Source organism: Choloepus didactylus, chromosome 16, assembly GCF_015220235.1.
Source record: "Choloepus didactylus isolate mChoDid1 chromosome 16, mChoDid1.pri, whole genome shotgun sequence".
Classification (NCBI taxonomy): domain Eukaryota; kingdom Metazoa; phylum Chordata; class Mammalia; order Pilosa; family Megalonychidae; genus Choloepus; species Choloepus didactylus.
Genome location: NC_051322.1, coordinates 71,750,554 through 71,773,861, shown reverse-complemented (window position 1 = coordinate 71,773,861; position 23,308 = coordinate 71,750,554). Strand labels below are relative to the sequence as shown.

At 41.6% G+C, this 23,308-nt stretch overlaps 1 protein-coding gene across 2 annotated transcripts in view; it reads right to left on the bottom strand.

Moving 5' to 3' along the window:
* The window catches only part of PIEZO2 (piezo type mechanosensitive ion channel component 2), a 490,353-nt gene that overhangs the window by 185,921 nt on the left and 281,124 nt on the right, over positions 1–23,308 (bottom strand). For both annotated transcript variants that reach the window (XM_037806169.1, XM_037806170.1), the window contains exon 5: positions 11,245–11,407. In XM_037806169.1, the coding sequence (XP_037662097.1) occupies positions 11,245–11,407 (163 nt within the window). The remainder of the gene's footprint in view (positions 1–11,244; positions 11,408–23,308) is intronic.

Sequence of the window (23,308 nt, the reverse complement as noted above, 5' to 3'; positions counted from 1 at the left end):
ACATCAGGACAAAGGAGCCAAACCCCTCACCTTAGAAATACACACCTTTTCCAACCCCACATTTACCTTTCAAACAAAAACTTTCCAGAAGAGTTGGCTAGACTCCCTGTTCCACCTGCTCTATTCCGAATTCTTCTTGAACCCTTTCCCTTCAGACCTCCATCCCCAACCACTCTGCCTCCTTAAGGTTACAGTTTTCAACGATAATCCCAGTTGCTGATGGGGAGGAGCAGAGAGTGGCCACAGCAGGAGGTCATGGCTGAGGCAGTGGAGCTGAGAAGAGGTTCCTGACCTTGGGCCTGTCTGGGTGGCAGACTCCACAGGACTGGCTGGTAAACTTGATGTGGGAGGAAGGCAAGAAGACACTCAAAGCAGTGTCTGCATTTTTGCCTTTATTGAGGATATGAGAACCAGTGGTGGAGCAGGCTGGGGGTTCACTCCCAAGATGGAAATTCCCTTCTGAGGGGGCTTTCGGACACTCCTGTCACAGGTGTTGACCAGGATCCAGCAGAGGAGTCTAGGTGCTGGAGAGAGCCAGGAGCTGCAGGTGACTATTTGGGACTCCCTGATAGACGGACGGTACTTCAGGCCAGGGGTCAGATGTGGTTGTGGGGGGCAGGCAGCCATCACCCACCTTTCAGGCCCCACCACACTTGACTCCCCTTGGCCTTCCCTCACCCTGTCTGGCCGCTCTGTTCGAGCCTCCCACACGGAGAGCCCTTGGAGCACCAGAGATGGACACACTCTCCCTGCCCGTGAACACGCTCCTCCCATGGGTGGGGTGCCTGCCGCGGTACCCGAGACACCCTCGCCACAGTGCCCACACCACCACATGCCCACAGAGTCACTCCTCAAGTGTCTGCTGCTCCCAGCTCCTTCCAAATGGGAGCAGCACATCAAACTGCTTCCTCTAGGCAGGAAGTTTGGCCAAAACCTCCAGTTACTGTACTTGAGAATGAAGACAGAGAGAGAACGCAGCTAGGCCCGGGACCTCGTGAGAGACACACTTGTACCTTTCTTTCATCAGGAAGGACTTGCTGTTCAGTTATAGAATCACACGGATGTAGATTACATCAAACAGAACTCTTCGGTCAAGAAGCCTCTGTGAGGTTACAAAAATGCTTTCCTTGGCTGCTCTTAGGCAAGACAGGGGCCCCTGTGATTTTTTTATAAACACGCCACTGTGCTTTAGGTGTTCCAGGATGTTTGCACCAGAATCTCTCGGGCCCTCAGTGGGAAGTGCTTTTCACAACCACCAAGCCGAGCAGGAGTGGGGAGGAGGCAGGCTAGACTGTGAGGTCTTTCCATCCAGGCCGGGCCAGAACCCTCATTTTTCATATCTGGGCTGTGTCCCTGATATGCAAGGCTTGTCCCCAAGGGTTCCTCTCGCGAAGCATAAACACTGTCTTTCTGGGATAGTATCAACTCACTGACATGTTTACTAACAAGCAGCCTTGCTCCCTAGAGTTGTGACCCACCCCTGCATCCAAACGTAACCTGGTTCTGGCCTAGAAGCCGAGACAGAAGAGCTGTCAAGAAAGATTTTGCTCCCCTGGATCCTGAGCTATCCTAGAACTAAAAGAGAAAGGGAATCCTTTACAGTTTAAAAAGCCAAATAAAATATCACATCTAATAATTGTCGGGGTCCAAAGTTGAAAATTTATTTGAAGACACTGAAATCCTTTACCTCGCTGTCTTCAAAAGTTCCTGATTTCAAAATTCAACAAGCATTAGAGCATCACCTCTCAGTTCACGTGGTGAAGCTCTAAGCACTGTGGAGTCACCTTTTACAAGGTCATACCAGCCTCTGTGTCTGGATAAAGCCTGAGCGCAAACAACCTCCCTGCCCACCATCTGCAACTGAGTCTTAGCCATGTGAAGTCACTTAGAAACCTTGGGCATTCAGTCTTATACCAAGAAGACACAGTCACTTTTGATCAGACCGGAGCATCCATTTTTCTTCACCTCCAAGCACTTTAAGAGTCAACCTGGGTTGGAATAAATCATGAGGATCACCTGGGAAATTTCAAGAGTACAGGTTGCCAGGTGCTACCTCAGCTGTACTAAGTTGGAACTTTGGGGAGTGAACCCCGGGAATTTGTATTAATGAAGAGCTCCTCTGAGCAATTCTGAAGTAGCCGGTGGCTTAGTGCCAGGAAGGCACTGACCTTTACAAACCACTGATAAAATCTTTCTACAATAGGGTTCACCGGAATAGGCAAAATTTGATATTACTTTGTTGGGATCCTATCCTGGAAAATACATTGAAATAACTTATCTCTGGAACCTCCTTTAGGTCTCAATCAAGCTTCAGATACAAGACCAGGGCTACTTAAGCATCTGAATCCCTTTTCCTCTCCTTCGTGGTTAAAACCCAGCTTTTACAAACATTTCTCTGGGAGTGTATCAAAGTCACATACAATGAGCCAAAAGGTCTGGGAAGCAGAGGCGGCATTTTTCTAGAGTGTCAGGCATTGTTTATCCACTGTTTATTATGAAAAGTTAACAATTTATCTTAACAGAATGGGTTCATCTCAGCAGAAGAGCTCGAGGAAGGAACAGGCAAGAGCTGTGACTCACGGTGGAAGATAAATATCATCCACATTTGTCCCCACTGAGAGCAAAAAGCAAGACAAAGAAGAGAGGCTGGTTTGTGCAGTGCCATGTATGTTGGGGAAACCAAACATGGTGGCATTTTACAGATAAAGCAAATATTTTATTCTGCTGCTGGACTTGTTTAAAGAAGATTATTTTTGCAGATTATGAGAGCAGTTTAAATAGTCCCCTACTTCATTTGGGAAAGTGAGTAGGCAAATGTAGGTTTCCAGCCACTGTTTAGTAAAGGACAGGTAAAAGGCTGATTCAGCTGATGGAACCCAAACAAGGACAGTTAAGGTAGTAGTTTTCATACAGAGCCACAGAATTTGTGGAGCTTTATTAAAAAAAAAAAAAAAGTTCATTTCCCCTCTCCCCACCCAAAAAAGACTGTGATTTCATGGATCTGGAAGGTTCTCTGAATTAGTATATTAACCGCCCCCCCCCCCAGGTTAATTCACTCAGTTAGAGATTGTGGCAGTTTTTAAAAATCATTTGAACCATTATTTGAAAGGTAAATGAACAATGGAGATTAGGCAACATGGATTAGCTGCTCATTTTAAAGGTTTTTCCCTAAAAATTTTTCAAAAAATCACTTAATGTACAACATAAAATCAAATCAGCATAAACACACACACACATCCACAGATGCACATACGTATACACACACAGAGATGCACACATTTACATATATGCAAATATGCACACAACATACACATATATACATACACACATGCAATACAACACAACACAGATGTGCACATACAAATATATGCATGTACGCATACACATATGTAAATGCACATACATGCACACATGCACACACAACACACATACACACGCACAGACATACAACATATACACAGATGTACACATATACACACACATACACAAATGCACACATAAGCAAATACACACACATACACATATATACATATACACACACAACACACATATACACATGCACAGACAGAACACACAGATGCACACACAACATACACATATGTACATGCACAATGCACACACAACATGCATACACATGCACAGACATAGAACACACAGATGCACACAACATACACATATGTACATGCAGACATACACATACAACATGCATACACACATGCACAGACATAAACCACACACATGCACATGCACATATACGTACTAACACACATACATACACATACACCTATGCACATTTACACACATACTCACACAGCACACACACACACCCCTATCTCATCCACTCAGTCTGTCTTTGGTTTCCAAGATTGTTAGTGACCCTGAACCATCCCTTTTCTTTTCTAGGAACCAGCTAAGTTCAGCTCTTGTAACTGCACATGCTGGTGCTTGATGACAAAGCAGCATTTGGAGTTCACACAACCCTTCTTGGTGCCCCCAAGTTGCCTAAAAGGTTCGGGACCTGCAAAACGACTTGTGAGGGACTGACGTGCAAACAAAAACACATGGTGGCTATGAAAATGTCAAAAGGTGGAGCAGCATTGTGGTTGCTTGGGAATGGGTGGCACTGAGCATGGGATCTGCCCCAAGCACCATGCCAGGTCTGGGCAGGACACAGGCAGGAACCCATCAAGGTCTCCCCAGAGACTTTGCAGCCCCTCTCGAGGAACCAGTTACATATAATGGGAACATAACACCCATTATGTCTTATGTGGCATCTGACCATAGGGATTTGGAATGCCCCATTCCAGTCTTCCCCAAGGCAAATATGATGGGGAAAGAGAGAAAATGGCAAAGGTAATCAGTGCAATCAGTGCAGGAAAATGGGTAATCAATGATAGATAGTTTTTGGCCATCCTGGCACGTCATAGGCCCTCAGTAAAGGGGGATTGTATAAACATAAGTGCCCACAGACAAATCAGCATCCCCCTCTGCAGCAGCAGCAAGGAGGGTGCAATCGAGACAGAGTCAACTCCAGGCCAATCCTGGCTCGAGGCTCCTACATTTGTCTTTAGCTCTGTAATTTGGGTGGTGGTATGGAACCATCCACATTAGTCAGGTAGTGCCTAATTAATTAATCCAAAGAATACATGAGTGTTACTAGGTGAACAATATTAAGTCATTTGCTTTATTCCCAGAGACCACAGAGAACAAGACCCAAGGGATCCTTGCCCTCTTGGAGGTTACATTCAGGGGTGCAGGGGTGCGGTGACAGAGAATAGCCTCAAAGCCCCCTTTGGGTGGCCAGGGAGGTGTCCCAGGAGTGGGAAGCAAACAGCCATGCAAAGAGCAGGGGGTGAGGGTTGGAGCCAGAGGGGTGCAGAGCTGGGCAGTGTGAGTTACACAGGACACAGCAGAGAGGGCTGGGCCCAGGACCCAGGGGAGGATGGAGAGGGCCTGAGCGGCTGAAGCCATGGATGTCATGGTCCCATCCTGAATCTCATCCTAGTTTGATGGGAATCTGGTGAAGTGTTTCACCTGGGTAAGTGACATAATTAGATTTCCAAGTTTTACAAGAACTGCCGGGCCTGGAGAGGGTGAGCATGGGAACAGGAGGTGGGAGGTTCATTGGGAGGTTATTTCGGTATCTCATGGAGAGGTGGGGGCTGGGAGGGATGAGAATCCCAGTGCTGGAGGTGGAGACAAGTGAACCGATTTCCAACAAAATGTAAGAGTAGAACCCGTGGGACCCCTTGCCGGTAATGGGTAAGGGGCCGGGGAATTCAGCATATGCCCAAGGCCTCTGGTGTTTCTGTTGACCTCGAGGGGGAACCAGCAGGAAGAATGGCCAGAGGCAGGGGTGGCGGCTCCATCTCCTGCCCCCAAACACATCGCCAACATTTTGAAAGCAATTTGGGGAACATACTTATATTAAGTTGGTGATGATTCCATTTGGGGGAGATTTTCAGGTTAAGGATGGACAGATGGTGTGGTCAAAGGAGTGAAGGCTGCCTGTGGGAGAATTGGGCAAGGGACGTGAGTGGGGTGGGCACGCAGGGACCCCTTGGCACAAGAGGACCTGCTTACCCTGTCCCCAACCAATGACCCAAGGCTGTGCCACTGCCAGTTACAAGTTTCCTGTTTAGGTGCTTTTTCTTTTTTTTTTAAAAATAAAGTTGCATTGAGATATATTCACATACCATACAATCATCTGTGGTGTACAATCATCTGTTCACAGAACCATTATATAGCTGTACATTCATCACCCTAATCTATGTTTTGAACATTTTCCTTATACCAGAAAAAGCAAGAATAGGAATAAAAAATAAAAGTAAAAAAGAACACCCAAATCATCCTCCCCTCCCACCCTATTTTTCACCCAGTTTTCATCCCCATTTTTCTACTCATCCATCCATACACTGGATAAAGGGAGTGCGATCCACAAGGTTTTCACAATCACACTGTCACCCCTTGTAAGCTACATTGTTATACAATTGTCTTCAAGAGTGAAGGCTACTGGGTTGCAGTTTGATAGTTTCAAGTATTTACTTCTAGCAATTCCAGTGCATCAAACCTAAAAAGGCTTATCTATATAGTGCATAAGAATGTCCACTAGAGTGACCTCTTGACTCCATTTGGAATCTCTCAGTCACTGACACCTTATTTTGTTTCATTTCACATCCCCCTTTTGTCAATAAGATGTTCTCAATCCCATGATGTTGGGTCCAGATTCATCACCGGGAGTCATATCCTGCATTGCCAGGGAGATTTGCACCCCTGGGAGTCAGGTCCCACCTAGGGGGGAGGGCAGTGAGTTCACCTGCCAAGTTGGCTTAGCTAGAGAGAGAGGGGGCCACATCTGAGCAACAAAGAGGTACCCAGGGGAAGACTCTTAGGCACAATTATAGGCAGGTTTAGCCTTTTCTTTGCAGTAACGAGTTTCATAAGGGCAAGTTCTGAGCTACAGGGCTTGGCACACCAAACAACCAGTCCTCAATGTTTGTGAGAACATCAGCAACAATCCAGGTGAGGAAGCCCAACACCTCCGCATCTTCCACCAGCTCCTCAGGGTGGAGGCCTGCATACATATTTTTATTCTCTGCCCAAATTACTTTGGAATGTTCACTATTTCACACTAATCTATACATACCTATGTTTGGGTGTTTTTTATTCTTAACTTGCATCTTGCATGTTAGAAATCACCTATCAAAAGAAAATATCGAAAGACTTTCTGAAAATACCCATCTAGGGGTATCATTAAAGGTAAAAGTTTCCTTTAGAACTTGGGTTCCTTGCTACTAAATGTTGCTAAGTGGAGTAATCTGTGGGTAAAACAAATATTCAGTTAATTTTAAGAGTTTCATTTTTAAGAGTTTCAAGGTATTTTAGCCAATTCCCTAATCGCTAGTTCTTTAAATTAATTAAACCATCAGTCACATTTTCAAGTCCACTCTAGGCAAAGTTCATGCAATTAATGTATCGTCAATAACCCTGGCACTACATTTTTGTGTGGTGCTGCTCCAACCGCCTGGGCCAAGGGTGCCCCCAGGGGGTTTCCATCAGAGGAAAGAAGGTGCAGCCATCCATTGCTCCCCACCTGTCTGGTAAAGGTAGCTGGGAGATCCCTGGTGGCACAATGGGACCCAAAGGTCCAAAACTTGCTAGTGTGGTAGTAAACACCCTATATCTGAATTTCTCCTGAGAAGACAGTCCCATTGTTCCTTCCAATGGCAAACGATTCTTTCTCTTTCATTTAAACCAATGACATCTAAAACCTCTAGCATGAAGAGCTTCACCCAAACTCTGAGTGTGGTTGAGCCCAGAGAAAGAAGACCAGGGGTGCTGCATTTGGAGGTACACGATAGAGGGGTCCTTGCCCCATTCTAAGAGTGACCACAAGGGTGTCACCCCACTGCACGGGGATGGCGTGGCTGGGGCAGCCACGTGGAGGGGCCTTAACGTGCTCTGAGTCATGCAGTGCCGGGTTTGCAGGGTAATTGGGCAGCCATCCAGCTCATTACTAACCCAAGTGGTGACACCTTTCAAAGGATCATGTCTACATACTTAAAAAAAAACAGGATTTAGAAAATTTAAAGCAGGAGAATCTGGACGAAGTCTGAGGTTAGAATACACCAAATGCTGCATGCTCAACTAGAAGGTGGAAATAAAAAGCTTTCTTTCTCCCATTCTTTCTTTCTTCCTCTTTAAAAAGGACTAACTTGAACCTCACGGCTGGAACTGGGAAGCCAGATGTTCCAGAACACAGATGGCATAACTAACTGCCGAATGGGCATGAGGTATCAGAAAGGAGAGCAGATTTTCAGGCTCAAAATGAATTTCCAAATAACCTTAGCAGCCTAAATGTTGCATCCCTGAATTTTTAGCAGATGGGAGATGAGTTTTATTGAAATACTCATTTTATCCTTGACATTTGATTTATCACATTTTTAAGATTTCTCCTTAAGCTGACAAAATCATGATTGCAATTCCTGTTTAATAGATATTTAACTGATCAGAAATGTAGCTCAATACTCCATTAAAATATTATTTACTTAAAAAAAAGAGGCCTCAAATCCCATGAAATGGCCAGAAAGAGTCAAAAGTAAGGAATTATACATGATAATATTAGTTTTGTGAAATAATATATTGCTTTATTGCATAGATACCTCTTTTCTCCACAATATAATTACCCTAAAAAACGTAGACATTTAAAAGTATTTCAGAATAGGAGTCTTTCTCCCAGTTATGCTTTTTGATCTGCTTCTGAGTTAAAATGAGCAAATAAACAAGACCACAGACGTGTCAGTGGAGAAAGCAGCTTTTATGGCATTCAAGGGAGTGGGTTTTCCTACGTGAGATCTGGTCTCTGCAAAATATGAAAGCAATGCGAAGGCTTACACGGTGGGAATCCTCTCTGTGTCCCGTGGGAAGCTTAAAAGGGAACCCCGGAATTGTGATCACCTTTCAAAGAGCAAACCTCAAGGCCATAAAGGTCAGGGAAGCCTCCTGGCTTTCTCCAGGGATTAGTTGTTCCTTTCCTAAACCAATGTGAATTTGTAGAAGAGCTCCCCCAGGCACCAGTGGATAAACCTTGCCATTTCCCCATGGAGATAAATGACTGAAGAAACAATGCCAGCAGACACTGCTCTTTCAGAGTGTTCTCGAAACCCAAACATTCTAGATTGCAAAACTCAAGATTCAGAAGCAGCAGGACATAGGTCAGAACCTTCAAAAATAAAAGAAATGGAAGCAAATTCCCCAGCTTATTTTGGGCACACACTGACGTTCTTTTCAGACTCGAGCCCAGATTGTTCCCTCGTAAGAAATATTTCCTCATGGGTTAATCTCAGAGGATTCACCCCCCACCCTGCTCCTCCTGGGCCTCCTGGTGGACTGGAGCATGTAAAGAGAATGGAAACTGAAATCTAAGTTAACCTAAAGCAAATTTAACTGAGAAGACAATCAACCCCATAATTACGACATTTAGTTGTTTTAAAGTCTCAAAAATAATACTTAGTGTATCTAACCATCTTTTTATCCTTAAATAATTTGGGCAATAATATATAGGTCTTAGGTATATAAACGGATTTCACTTGGGAGAGAGGTAGCATAGTTTATCTCCGAAAACTGAGCAAAGGAAGGAAATGAATGACTTTGGAAGGCACACAGGTAACTCGACTGTGCTCTCTTCCTCACCAGAAGCATGAACCATGATGATGCTTTTACAAGGTGACTTTTGGTAGAGCAAGGCTGGCTCTGCCACAGCAAATGTCTTAGGGCCCACTTAGTCATGCTTTGCAAGAGGCTTTGCCATTCATTCACGATTGCCTGTTACGAATATTGTGCAACGGATTCCTTTCCCGAGTGGGCTGGCCTCAAATGCACTGGCTAACTTAAGTTTCTATAATTCTAATATGACCCTGAGTTTCAAATGGCTCCACTACCTCTCAAATTGGAGGAGAGCAGGAGGAGGGCAGCAAGCAGCGTTTTAATAAGCAACCAAAATGAGCAGATACTGTGCCAGGAATTTTTCACCTGATATTTCATTAGGTGCTCACAGCGACTCTGTGATGTAGAGTTATTATTATTATAATCTCCATTTTGTAGAAGAAGCAACAGAATAAATAATTTTTGCAACATCATACAGCCACTACATGGCAGCTGCCAAGTATGACTTCAAAGTCCACTCACTTTACCCTCGATCTATACTATGAGGAGAATTTAAAAGCAATGTTGCCTTGATAAAGAATAATCATGGAAAAAACAAAAAATAAAAAATAAAAAAGAATAAAAGAAAAGAATAATCATGGAAAAATCCTAAGCCTGGAAAGCTTGAGTAAATTGAGTTTACTTTCACCCAACTTGGACAGTTTTTGTAATGATTATTTAAGCCAAATGATTTTTTAAAACTGAAAATAGTATCAAGTAAAATTCAAAAGTAAAAACAGATATTTGAAATGTAAATTCCCTGCCTTAAGGTTGTGAAGTCAACCAGAAGAAAAAGAACTTTCATTGTCTTATCCATTTTTAGGATGCTGACAAGTCTTGTACAGTTTTGTGACTTCACTACATTATTTTTTATTCCGAGTACCTTTTTCATGTTTGCCTTAAAAATAATAGACTATTGATATGCCACATGATTGTGTATCTTGTATGCATAAGAACTAAAGCAATAATATAATTTCTACTTTGCATAGGTATATTGTATAATATCCTTTCTATATTGGTTTGTTTCTAATAAGAATCCATGGCAACACGCTGCCCATTTGTGAGACATGATAGAGTCATTTGTCCTAACTAAGAATTTTCTTCCCTTGATATCTTTGTGGTGAACATTCTCATTTAATTAATTTCCATTACCTTCAGTTTTACAGGTCTAATTTTCGCCACAGCTTATGACTGAAAACACTTGGTCGTTGTGAGCATCTTGTGTGCAATGTCTTAGCTGAGTTTTTTCGTTGTGAATTTCAGTGGTCAATTGTTAATCCAGTTACTTTTGGAATTAATGTCACCTAAATTCACAACACAGGGTGCAGAGACTGAATGTAGGAATGTCCCCTGGCAGTTCAGGAGAAGTGTATGGAGTTTTTGGACATACTCCCATCCACTAAGGAATGAAATGTGACAAATCCCCTCATCCAATGCTTATCCTGAAACCCTTTCCACTAGATAAAAAATGCAGAATTTACTCCATTTTTATCTTTTTCAACTCATATACTTTTCCAAATATAGCTTTTCTCCAGCCTGCTTTAAATGCCCATGAACAAAGCATGCAGAGTTAGTGCAACTGCCTTTTGAAGAGAAGGTACACACATCTAAAGGCTTCTCCTCAAGGAGGAAGCAATTTTTTTTCTCTTGAAACTTCCAGGTGTTACTTCTTCTCTAAGTATTTTGCAATAAATAAGGCATCTGGACCAATTAAAGCGCAATACCCTGACTTCCAAAGTTTCACCATTTAAGACACTCGTAGGTGACAGTTTGGATGGTGATGAGAACACTGGGCTCAAGTCCAGGCCTGGTCCCTTACCTGATGGAGGACAATCAAGTTCCGTGAACCTGTTTCCTCATCACTCAGAAACATCAGGAGCACTGGGCAAGCCCCCGTGCATTGTAGCTGTTCACACTCTTGCCAAGCACTGTGAACCTAAGTGCCACGCATATCTAGTTACCACTGTTAGAGTTCCACCATCTAGTGAGGGTCAAGGGCCCCGGAAATCAAAGAAGGAAAATGCAGGTAGTCAGATTTACCAGTTCTTCATTTTCAAACTCCGGGTTATACTGTGCAGCTTCTTCTGTCACTGGTTTCTGAACAATGTTTCTACAGATGAGCCAGATGGCCAGACTGGCAACGAACATCCCGATGTCAGGCACAAACACTCGGATCCCATTGCCAGCATCAGCTCCTTTCAAGCTATGGGGAAAATAAAGAGGAGGAGGGGGAGAGAAATTTAGTTGTTCTTGTATTGCTAGGGTTAAACCATCTTAAAATATGTTTGTGTCTTCTTAACGATTTAAAATAAAGGATGTCCAGTTTCTCCTGAAAAGGTACCAGAAAGCTTTTCATTAACCTCCCAGAGGAATCAGGAAGACATCAGTGTTTCACACGAGTTTGAGAAATATTGTAGAGCCCTAAACTAATCCTCATTCCCAAAAGAGGTTCACAAATTCTATTGTTATTAAATAAACCAAAAGCCCAGTATAAACACAATGGCTTGCAATCTAGCTAAAGCACTTACAAACCAGACATATATAAGCATCTAGAATATATTTTACTTGAGATGTAAATCAAAGCCGGAGGGGAAAAACAGAACATTTCAAAAGCAATCCTTGAATCCAGGACTTCTTCATTATTTACTATACTTAGTTGATCTGTGTTCTGTGCTGCTCCAAGAATGGCAGATTGAATATGTTTCTTCTTTTAATCATAGTAACATTGAACTTAAGAGTCAGAAGATGTGGATTCCAATTTCTGTCTGACATTTACTAGCTCATTTGCTGGATGGCTTCCCACAGCCATAATTTGCTCTGTGCCAAAGAGATGACATCTGCCTTCCCTATCTCATGTGAGTCAAATGGGATAATAGGTCATGATTTTGGGGAAAAAAATGAATAAATACGTATGAAATAATATATGTGAAAGTCTTTGTACATTATGGAGACATTCTGGCTCATGTTCCCACTCAAGCTTACTTTTTGAGATAGCAGCATCAACTGATGTTCAGATAATTTTCACACTTAGATGGCATTTTGCTGTTACAACTGAGATCTTGAAACAGATACGGCACAGCAGGCAGCAAAGGCTGGAGGGTGAGTGGGGAGAACGGGCTTCAACGGGACGTGGGGGAGGTATGTCTGCAAAAGTAATACAGACACCATCTGTGAACTTGGGAGACGTCCAAGGGTAACGAACATGGGAACAAGAGGCAGGGCCCTGAATTGGCAGCAGGGCTGCCAGCGCCTCTCACCTGCACTGACACGTGTGCTGGCTAAGCTCACTGCACCCCGAGTGTGAGACAGCAGAGGTCTAACAGCCACTGTCAGAGCAAGCATCACCCCATTTGGCATCTGACTTGCGCAAGTCACATCCTTGTTGCAACAACAAAACAACAACAACAAAAATCCAAGAAACAACCACTGTCAACATTTTGGTAAATAACAAAGCTATTAATAACATCTACCATTAACCGATCACTTACTTGGTGTTCAGCAGTATGTTACAAGCTTTACACATATTACTTAATCTCTCCAACAACCATGTAAAACCAGGCATTAGCATTATATGCCATTAGCGTTATATGGAAAGACTGAAGTTTCTAAGGCCAACCAACTTCCCTAAAGTCACACAGCAAGAAAACAGAATTGCACTCAAGTCTCTTTAAGTCCAGATTTTACGCCCTTGACCACCACGTTCTCACGTATGTATCCACGTGGCCTTCCACTCATTGTTCTCGGCGTTGACGTGCATACTTACATTTAACAAAACTGATTTGCTCATTTAATACATTGCTAACATTTTCATGACCCACAGAGATTTGTTATACATCATCATGGTCATGGTTGCATAGGATTTATTTAATTAGTCCACACTATTGTACAATTAGAATGTTTCCATTTATTTGTTAGCATAATATACATAAAAGGTACACCTTAAGGAAATAAAGGGTCTTTTAACCTATGATCTTCTAGGAATCAACCCTCAGATCAGTCTAATTTGCTTTTGAAAAATGAACTGGAAGAGGAAATGCTCCATGAAATCTTCATTTTTACAAGTGGCTCTGAACTCTTCTAAACAGCGAAATAGGAAATCGATGTCACTCCCTTGCCCCCATTAACAAAAAACAAAGCATTATCGTGCCAAAGGTTAAAAAACGGCAATCATTTAATTTGAGTAAGAATAAGAAAATTCAATGACGAAAACTTCATCCAGACTAAATGTATAATACTGAATTCTGATGATTGATTTTGTCATAGAAAAGCAATACAGACGTTCACTGTATACTTTAAAAGATGCCTAATGTGATTAAACAGAACAAACTAAGATTAATCATCATTACAATGAGAAAGAAAGGAGATCAAGGAAAGAGATCAGAAAACAAAAGCCAGGCCAGGGAGGTTGTTTCCTGTGGGGCCTGGGTCAGGAGAGCTTGCTGGTATACTCTGGTGGGTTTTGGCAATAAAGATTATTATAGCTCTTTCATGGGAAGCAAATTGGCTGTGGTTTTATGAAAAGCACCAACCCAGTGGAGTTCAGGGGAAAAGAGTTCTTAAAGGAAATGTAACAAGAGCTCTAGCTGTGGCCTCAGCGGCTCCTTGCACCACAACAGAGAGACTCAGAAAACCTTAGCTACAAGCATTTCCCACCTGAGAACTGTACTCAGGTCTCAGTTTGCAAACAGCGGCTTTGAGGCAACAGCCTCAGCTTTGTGCTTCTTGGTCCCAAAGGAGACATTTCATAGCATACATATATTAAGGCACAAACGAATGCAGTTTGCAACAGCAATCGCTCCATCTGCTGTAACAGAATTCAATTACTAGATCTGGGACTGGGCTGTGATCCCTATTTAGAATGGGGCCGTTCAGCTGTGGAGGCGCTAAAGTATTAACTACTACTCTTGGCTTTCTGAGTTAACAAAGCAGTGCATTCATAAAAGTGCACACAGTAGCAATGAGACTTTTTTTTTAAATTTTTATTGGGGTTGTTCAGATACCATACAATTATCCAAAGATCTACAATCAGTTGCCCCTGGTACTGTACTCTCAAACAGCTGTGCATCCATCACTGCACTTAATTTTCGTTCAATTTTTAGAATCTTTTCATTACTCCAGACAAGAAATAAAGTGAAAGATGTAAAAAGAAAAAAAAAAAAAAAGATAAGGAAATGCAAATCCTTCCATATCCCTAACCAACCCCCCTCAATTGTTGGCTCGTAGTGTTGGTATAGTACATTTGTTACTGTTTATGAAAGAATATTGACATACCACTAACTGTAGTATACAGTTTGCAATAGGTATATATTTCTTCCCTATATGCCCCTCTATTATTAACTTCTGGTTGTATTGTCATTCATTTGTTCTGGTTCATGGAAGAGTTTTCTAATATTTGTTCAGTTAATCACAGACATTGCCCACCATAGGATTCAGTTTTATACATTCCCATCTTTTGACCTCCAACTTTCCTTCTGGTGACATATATGACTCTGAGCTTCCCCTTTCCACCTCATTCACGCGCCATTCGGCACTGTTTGTTATTCTCACATTTTGCTACCGACACCTCTGTTCATTTCCAAACATTTAAGTTCATCCTAGTTGAACATTCTGCTCATACTAAGCAACCACTCCCCATTCTTAAGCCTTGTCCTATATCTTGGTACCTTATATTTCATGTCTATGAGTTTACATATTATAATTAGTTCCTATCAGTGAGACCCTGCAATAATTGTCCTTATGTGTCTGGCTTATTTCACTCAGTATATTGCCCTTGAGGTTTTGTCATCAACTCATTTTTTTTTTTTTTTAAGATGGTTTTGTTCACACACCATACATTCCTTCCTAAGTAAACAATCGATGGTTCTCTGTATGGTCACATATCGATGTGTTTACCACCTTCACCACTATCTATATAAGGGCATCTACATTTCTTCCACAAGGCAGGAGGGAGAGTCAAAGAAGGTAGAGAGGCAAAAGAAAGAGGAAAAAAAAATGACAGCTAGGAAGTAGCAAAAGGAAAAGTAACCTTAAATCAAAGTAAAGAGTCAGATAACACCACCAATGTCAAGTGTCTAACACGCCTCCCCTATCCCCCCCTCTTATCTGCATTTACCTTGGCATATCGCCTTTGTTACATTAAAGGAAGCATAATACAATGATTCTGTTAGTTACAGTCTCTAGTTTACATTGACTGCATCCCTCCCCCAATGCCTCCCCATTTTTAACACCTTGCAAGGTTGACATTTGCTTGTTCTCCCTCATAAAAGAACATATTTGTACATTTTATCACAATTGTTGAACACGCTCGATTTCACCAAGTTACACAGACCCGTTCTTTATCTTTCCTCCTTTCTTCTGGTGTGTCATATGCTCCCAACCTTCCTCTCTCAACCGTATGCATAGTTATCTTTGTTCAGTGTACTTACATTGCTGTGCTACCATCTCCCAAAATTGTGTTCCAAACCTCTCACTCCTGTCTTCTATCACTCTGCAGTGCTTCCTTTAGTATTTCCTGTAGGGCGGGTGTCTTGTTCACAAAGTCTCTCATTGTCTGTTAGAAAATATTTTGAGCTCTCCCTCATATTTGAAGGGCAGCTTTGCTGGATATAGGATTCTTGGTTGCCGGTTTTCCTCTTTCAGTATCTTAAATACATCACACCACTTCCTTCCTGCCTCCATGGTTTCTGCTGAGAGATCTGCACATAGTCTTATTAAGCTTCCTTTGTATGTGATGGATTGCTTTTCTCTTGCTGCTTTCAGGATTCTCTCTTTGTCTTTGACATTTCATAATCTGATTATTAAGGGTCTTGGCATAGGCCAATTCAGATCTATTCTGTTTGGAGTATGCTGCACTTCTTGGATCTGTAATTTTATGTCTTTCATTACAGATGGGAAATTTTCATTGATTATTTCCTCTATTATTGCCTCTGCCCCTTTTCCTTTCTCTTCTCCTTCTGGGACACCATTGATACATACATTCTTGTACTTTGTTTCATCTTTAAGTTCCCAGAGATGTTGCTCATATTTTTTCATTCTTTTCTCCATCTGCTCCTTTGCCTGTAGGCTTTCAGGTGTTTTGTTCTCCAGTACTTGAGTGTTTTCTTCTGCTTCTTGAGATCTGCTGTTGTATGTTTCCATTGTGTCTTTCGTCTCTTGTGTTGTGCCTTTCATTTCCATAGATTCTACTAGTTGTTTTTTTGAACTTTCGATTTCTGCCTTATGTATGCCCAGTGTTTCCTTTACAGCCTCTATCTCTTTTGTGAAATATTCTCTAAACTTTTTGAATTGATTTAGCATTAGTTGTTTAAATTCCTGTATCTCAGTTGAAGTGTACATTTGTTCCTCGACTGGGCCAGAGCTTTGTTTTTCTTAATGAAAGTTGTAGTTTTCTGTTGTCTAGGCATCTGATCTCCTAGGCCACCCCAATCAGGTTTTCCCAGACGAGAACAGGCTCAGGTCACAGAAGGAGGTAATATTCAGTATCTGGTTTCCCTGATGGTTTTTCTTAGAGGATTGATACACCTGTGCTTTTCTGCCTGGCAGGTGCACCTGTCAGCCTGTCACCACCTGTGTAAGAGGGTGTGGCCTGTGGCTCTCCTCCCCCAGGTTTTGGGGTCTGGTTCTGGAAAGGCAGGTGGTAGAGCTGGGTCCCTCCCTTTCCTCTTGGGAAGCTATGACCCTTCCAGAGAGGTCACTGCATATCAATAAGTTCTTTGTTTCTCTGACTCTGCTGATCAAAGTGTTTTGATTTTAAAATGGCTGAGGCTATCTTTACTGCAAAGCACTGCAGGCTGAAAATGGCTGAGGTTTTCCCCACAGAGAGAGAAAGGGACAGAAAAGCTCCCAGGTTCACCTGTCAGCCAGAGATAGCACCCGATCCTCTGGGCTCCCCGTCCTGAGACAGATATGTCCCCTGACGCTCCCAAGGTCAGTTGTCACCAAAAGCCTCTGTCTGCTTGTTGAGGATTCGCTGTCTGTTTTGAGCAGTTAACATTAAAACCCCAGTTGGAGCTGGGCTGAGACAGAGCTGCTCTCTAGCACCGTGAGGCTTCCGTGAGGGAGGGGCTCTCAGCTCTAGGCTTCAGCATGGGTCCGCAGTTTTATGCTGCAATCTCGGCATTCCTCCCAATTCAGATTGGTGGATGATGAGTCGACAGTCACGTTTGTCTCCCCACAGTTATTCCAGGTTATTTGCTAGTTTTTTGGTCATTTATGAATTGTTCCAGAGGGGGACTAACAGAATTCCACTCCTCTCTATGCCACCATCTTAGCTCCTCCCACAATGAGACTTTTGAAGGAACATAAGGAAGAGCACGAAACTTAGTCATTGCTGATAAGACTTTAATGATGTAAGTAAGATGAACAGGCTGTAGTCGGATTGATATGTCATCTACGGACCATCTCAACCACAAATGAAGTTTCCTTCTTCCCTATGTAGACCAGTGTTTCCTAAAGTATATTCATCAGAATGCTGGTGCCCAGAAATGCTATGAATTAAACTAAACTAAAGCAAAACAAAAAAAAACAGTCCCTGGCCAGATGTACAATGCATATTACTATACTAAAGAACTTGAGAAGTTCTGTAGTGAAATAGTTGTTTTGCACTGAAGCCTGTTTCCGAAATTTATTTGACCATAAAAGCATTTTTTAAAAATTGCATCTACTACTTATTAACAACTAATTCATGGAACAGATTTTGGGAAATGCTGGTTTAGAGTGTGCTCATTGGTTTAGGTTTCAGATTGAAAAGAATACATAATCTAGAAACTATACCGATTTGTAGCTCATCTCTAATAATTTTCAAAATGCAGAGACTTCTCATTCCATTCTCACAGCCATTTGACCAGCTATCCATCCATCTACTCCTTAAAGTAAATCATTGACTATTAGGAGCTGGAAGAGAATTTAAAATAACCTAGTCCATTTCCCTCATCCTACAGACTGTGGAAACCAGTGAGTGGAAAGATTAAACAGTTTGCTCCACTGCACAGTTGGTGGCAGAGGCTGAAGTTGAGCTCAGGCTTTCTGAAGTCTCGCTTCCCATCAGAGCCAGTCCTCCTGAGTACAGCCAACCTCATCGCCTGCTGGTCCTGCCTTCCATCCACTTTCCAACTACTGCAACAGGCTTTCTCACCCACCCATGCTCTGTCAGGGATTACCAGTAGTCTCCTGACAGAAATGTCCAAATCTCCCAATTTAATTCCCATTATATTCCACCTCTATGCTTCACTTGACAAGGAAAATCAACGCTTCTGGCTCTCAAATCTCTTCTCCTTGGTTTCCTTATATCTCTTCCAGTTTTCAACCAGTATATCCTTGAAAACTCATGCTGTTGGGAACTCCCACTAAGAAATGCTGAGTTGGGTTGTGCCCAGCAGACTCTTCTTCTCTACCTCCTTCTCAAATACTGATGAGATGACAAGGTTCTGTTCTTCCCTTATTATTTTTGCTAACTCTGCATGGTCAATATAGATAACTGATCCATCCCCAAGGCTCTAACTGGCATCTACATGATGACTTACAAATCTAACACTCTTTCGTAATTGAAAAACACTCAACAAACTAGGACTATAAGGGGACTTCCTCACCCTGTTGAAGGGTCTCTACAAAACACTCACAGCTAACATCATACTTAATGGTGAAAGATATATGCTTTCACCCTAAGATCAGGAATAAGATGAGAATGTCCACTCTTACCACTTCTACTCGACATTGTACTGGAGGTTCTAGCCATGGCAATTAAGCATGAAGAAGAAATACAAGATATCCAGACAGAAAGGAAGAAATAAAGCTATCTCCGTTTGCAGATAACATGACCTTACCTATAGAAAATCCTAAGGAATCCACTAAAGAAAGAATAGAACCAATAAATGAGTTCATCAAGGTTGCAGAGCACAAGATCAATATATAAAAATCAATTTTATTCTATATACTTGTAATGAACAACCCAAAATTGAAATTAAGAAAATGATTCCATTCATAGATTGCATCAGAAAGAATTAAATGATTAGCAATAAATTTTTTAAAGAAAGTGCAAAGTTCATATTCTGAAAACTACAGAACATTGTTGAAAGAAATTAAAGAAGATCTAAATAAATGTAAAAACATCGCATGTTCATGGTTCAGAAAACTTAACATGGTTAGGATGGTAATAATCCCCAAACTGATCCATGAATGCAACACAATCTTCATCAGAATCTCAGCCAATTTCTTTGTACAAATATACAAGCTGATTCTAAAATTCATATGGTGTTGAAAGGTTCTAAGAATAGCCAGAACAATCCTGAAAAAGAACATATACAGTAGGACGATTCACATGTTCCAATTTCAACACTCAACAAATTTCAACAAAGCTACAGTAATTAAGCCAGTGTGCTACTGGCACAAGAATAAGCACATAGATCAATGAAACAGAATTAAGAATTCAGAAATAATCCCACATATCTACGGTGAACTGATTTTTGACAAGGGTGCCAAGACCATTTGTATTAGGATTCTCTAGGAATACAGAACCAACAGGAGATATCTGTAAATATAAGATTATATAAGTGTCTCCCGAAACTGTGGGGATGCATGAGTCCAAATTCCATAGGGCAGGTAGCAAACTGGTAACTCTGATGAAGGTGTTCAATGAACTCTTCAGGAGACACTGTCTAGCTGAAGAAGTGAAGGTTCTCTCTCTTCTCCCTTAAAAGCCTTCAGCTGATTGGATTAACTCCAGCAGATTGAATTCTCTCATTGCAGGAGACACGCCCTTCATTGACGTAATCAGTCACAGGGCAGTCAATTGACTGATGATTTAATAAACCAGCCTTCTGGTTTATTAACCAGCCACAAATGTCCTTCCAGTAACGGTTAGGCCAGTGTTTATTTGATCAGACACCTGGGCATCATCACCTGGCCAGGTTGACACATGAAACTAACCATCACACATAAACCTAACCATCACACCATTCAATAGAGAAACAATAGTCTTTTCAACAAATGGTGCTGAAACAACTGGAGAATCCCATACAAAAGAATGAAGTTAGATCTTTACCTCATACCATGCACAAAAATTAATTCAAAATGGATCAAAGCACTAAATGTAAGAAAAAAAAAAAAAAACTCTTAAGGGAAAACATAGGGGTGAATCTTCCTGACCTTGGATTTGGCAAAGGATTCTTAGATTTGACACCAAAAGCACAAGCAAAAAAAGAAAATATAGATAAATTGGACTTCACCAAGATTAAAAACGTTTGTGCTTCCAAGAACACCATCAAGAAAGTGAAAAGCCCACCCACGGAATGGGAGAAAATATTTGCAAAGCATAAATCTAACCTAATTTTTTAAATGGACAAAGGATTTAAAAAGACATTTCTCCAAAGAATATTAAAAGGCCAATAAGCACATGAAAAGATGTTTGACAACATTCGTCATCAGGGCAATGCAAATGAAAACCACAATGAAACACCACCCACCAAGATGGCCAGTATCAAAAAGTCAGAAAATTACAAAGATTAGCAAAGATGTGGAGAAATTAGAGCTCTCATACACTGCTGGGCAGAATATAAACAGACGAGCAGTTTGTTTCTCAAATGATTGAACATAGAATTACCCTATGCCCCAGTAATTCCAATTATACCCAAGGGGAATAAAAATATATGTGCACCTAGCAACTTGTACATGAATATTTATTGCTGCATTATTCATAGTAGCCAACAGGTGGAAACAACTCAAATCTCCATCAATAGATGAACAGATAAAGAATATATGGTATTTCCATGCAACAGAATATTATTGGCCATAAAAAGAATGATGCACTGATACATGCTAAAGGATGAACCTTAAAAACATTACGCTAAGTGAAAGAAGCCAGTCACAATGACCACACGCTATACTCTTCATCTCAAATCAAAGTCCAGAATAAAGAAATCTCCAGAGACAGAAAGTGATTGCTTAGAGTTTGGGGCAGTTAGCATAGGGACAAGGCCAAGGAGATGACAGCTAAAGGATATGGGGTTTCTTCTTGAGGTGATGAAACTGTTCTAAAATTGACTGCAGTATGGTTGTGCGCATCTGTGAATATACCAAAAACCAAAGAATTGTACACTTTATGTGGACAAATTTTATGGTATGTGAACTGTATCTCAAGCTATTTTTTAAAAAAGAAAGACATACCATCACACATGAGGCCCTCCATGTCCTGGGTCCTGTTTGCCTCATCTCTTATTATGATTTCCTTGTACCCCAAATTGCAGCCATATGAGTGCTGGCCGTAACAGAAAATGCAAGTGTCCCCCTTTTCCCACAATGCTTTAATCCCTGCCGGGGTCGAGCAAGGATGTGGTACAGTGTGCACTATTACAAAAGGTTGCCTCAATGAAAGCTCTCTCCAGAACACGCCTCTTCTTTTCTCTTTAAGACAATACTTTGTGCAAAGTACTGTTGAAGAATTGGACTGCACCCTTACCACATAATTAAGTTCAGGGGCGAGAAAACACCAAGAAAGAGGAGGAAAAATTACCACGGTCTTGGGAGTGGCATGGAGATTGGGGGTGTTCGTGGATAAAGTCTTGCTTATTTGGATGTGCAGATTAAATAGTCAAAATGTGTAAATTATAAATTCTTAAAAATATATTCAGATGTATTTGAATAACTATGGTGGTGAAAACAGTTCAAAGACAGGAGATATGAAGTATATCTAAAGAGCATTTGACAGTTCATTTTGGCAGAACTGTTCACTCATTCATTCGAAAATATCTATGAAGCACCCACTGTGTACCAGGTGCCAGTTCTAAGCAATGAGTTTCAGTTGTATGAAGATATAGAAGGGAAATAAAGTATGAAAGACTGGAGCAGAAAGCTGAGGAGTTTGAGCTTTTATTTTATAGGGGAGCCACTGGCAGTTTTTTGGCTATGAATTACCATAACCAGAACCACCGAAGGACTGGGAGTAAAGGATGAATATAGTCTCAGGGGAAGCTGAGCCTCGAGGAGAGTTAGCGATTTGGGCGCAGGAAATGGGGACTGGGGGTGGCGTCTGCTCAGTGTAAGGACACAGAGAACCTTCTGAAGCAGATGCAACAATTCCGGCTGGAGGGCACATGGGATTTGAGCCTGGGAGAGAAGTCAGGGCTGGAGAAGTAGACTGGAGAGCTTTCTTCTTACACATGTTGGCAAAAATCAAAAGAGAAATCTAGATTCTCCAGGGACTGTGGACAACATGGAAAAAATATATATGTACGTCTCTCTAAACTAATCTAAGTATAAATTCACAAGATGTTCAAAAAAATTAAATTTTATTTCAAGTAAATCTTGCACTTGGAATCAGGATAGCCAGGTTTTCTCTAGAAGAAGACCTGTTTTAATAGAACAATGCCAACCTAAACAGTGCTGTTTTCCAGTCACATGGAAACTATATTTTTTGTATATAAAAACATATATTAAACTGCTCAAAGCATCATGTTCTCTCAAACAGGCAAACACTGCCTTTAATCTCGCTACATTCATATTGGTCTTATTTGTTCAGAGTGATTATACACTCTGAAAGCAGGTTGAGGAAGTTGGAAATTGGGAATAGCCTAAATATCTGTGTTCTAGTTTGCTAATGCTGCTGGAATGCAAAATACAAGAAATGGATTGACTTTTATAAAAGGGGTTTATTTGATCACACAGTTACAGTCTTAAGGCCATAAAGTGTCCAAGGTAATGCATCAACAATCAGGTACCTTCACTGGAGGCTGGCCAATGGTGTCCGGAAAACCTCTGTTAGCTGGAAAGGCATGTGGCTGGCGTTTGCTCCGGAGTTCTGGTTTCAAAATGGCTTTCTCCCAGGACATTCCTCTCTAGGCTTCAGCTTCTCTCCAAAATGTCACTCTCAGTTACTCTTGGGGCATTTGCCCTCTCTTAGCTTCTCCAGAGCAAAAGTCTGCTTTCAAAGGCTGTCTCCAAAATGTCTCTCATCTGCAGCTCCTCTCTCAGCTCCTGTGCATTCTTCAAAGTGTCCTTCTTGGCTGTAGCAAGCTTGCTCTTCTGTCTGAGCTTATATAGTGCTCTAGTAAACTAATCAAGGCCCACACTGAATGGGTAGGGCCACAACTCCATGGAAATTATGCAGAGTTAT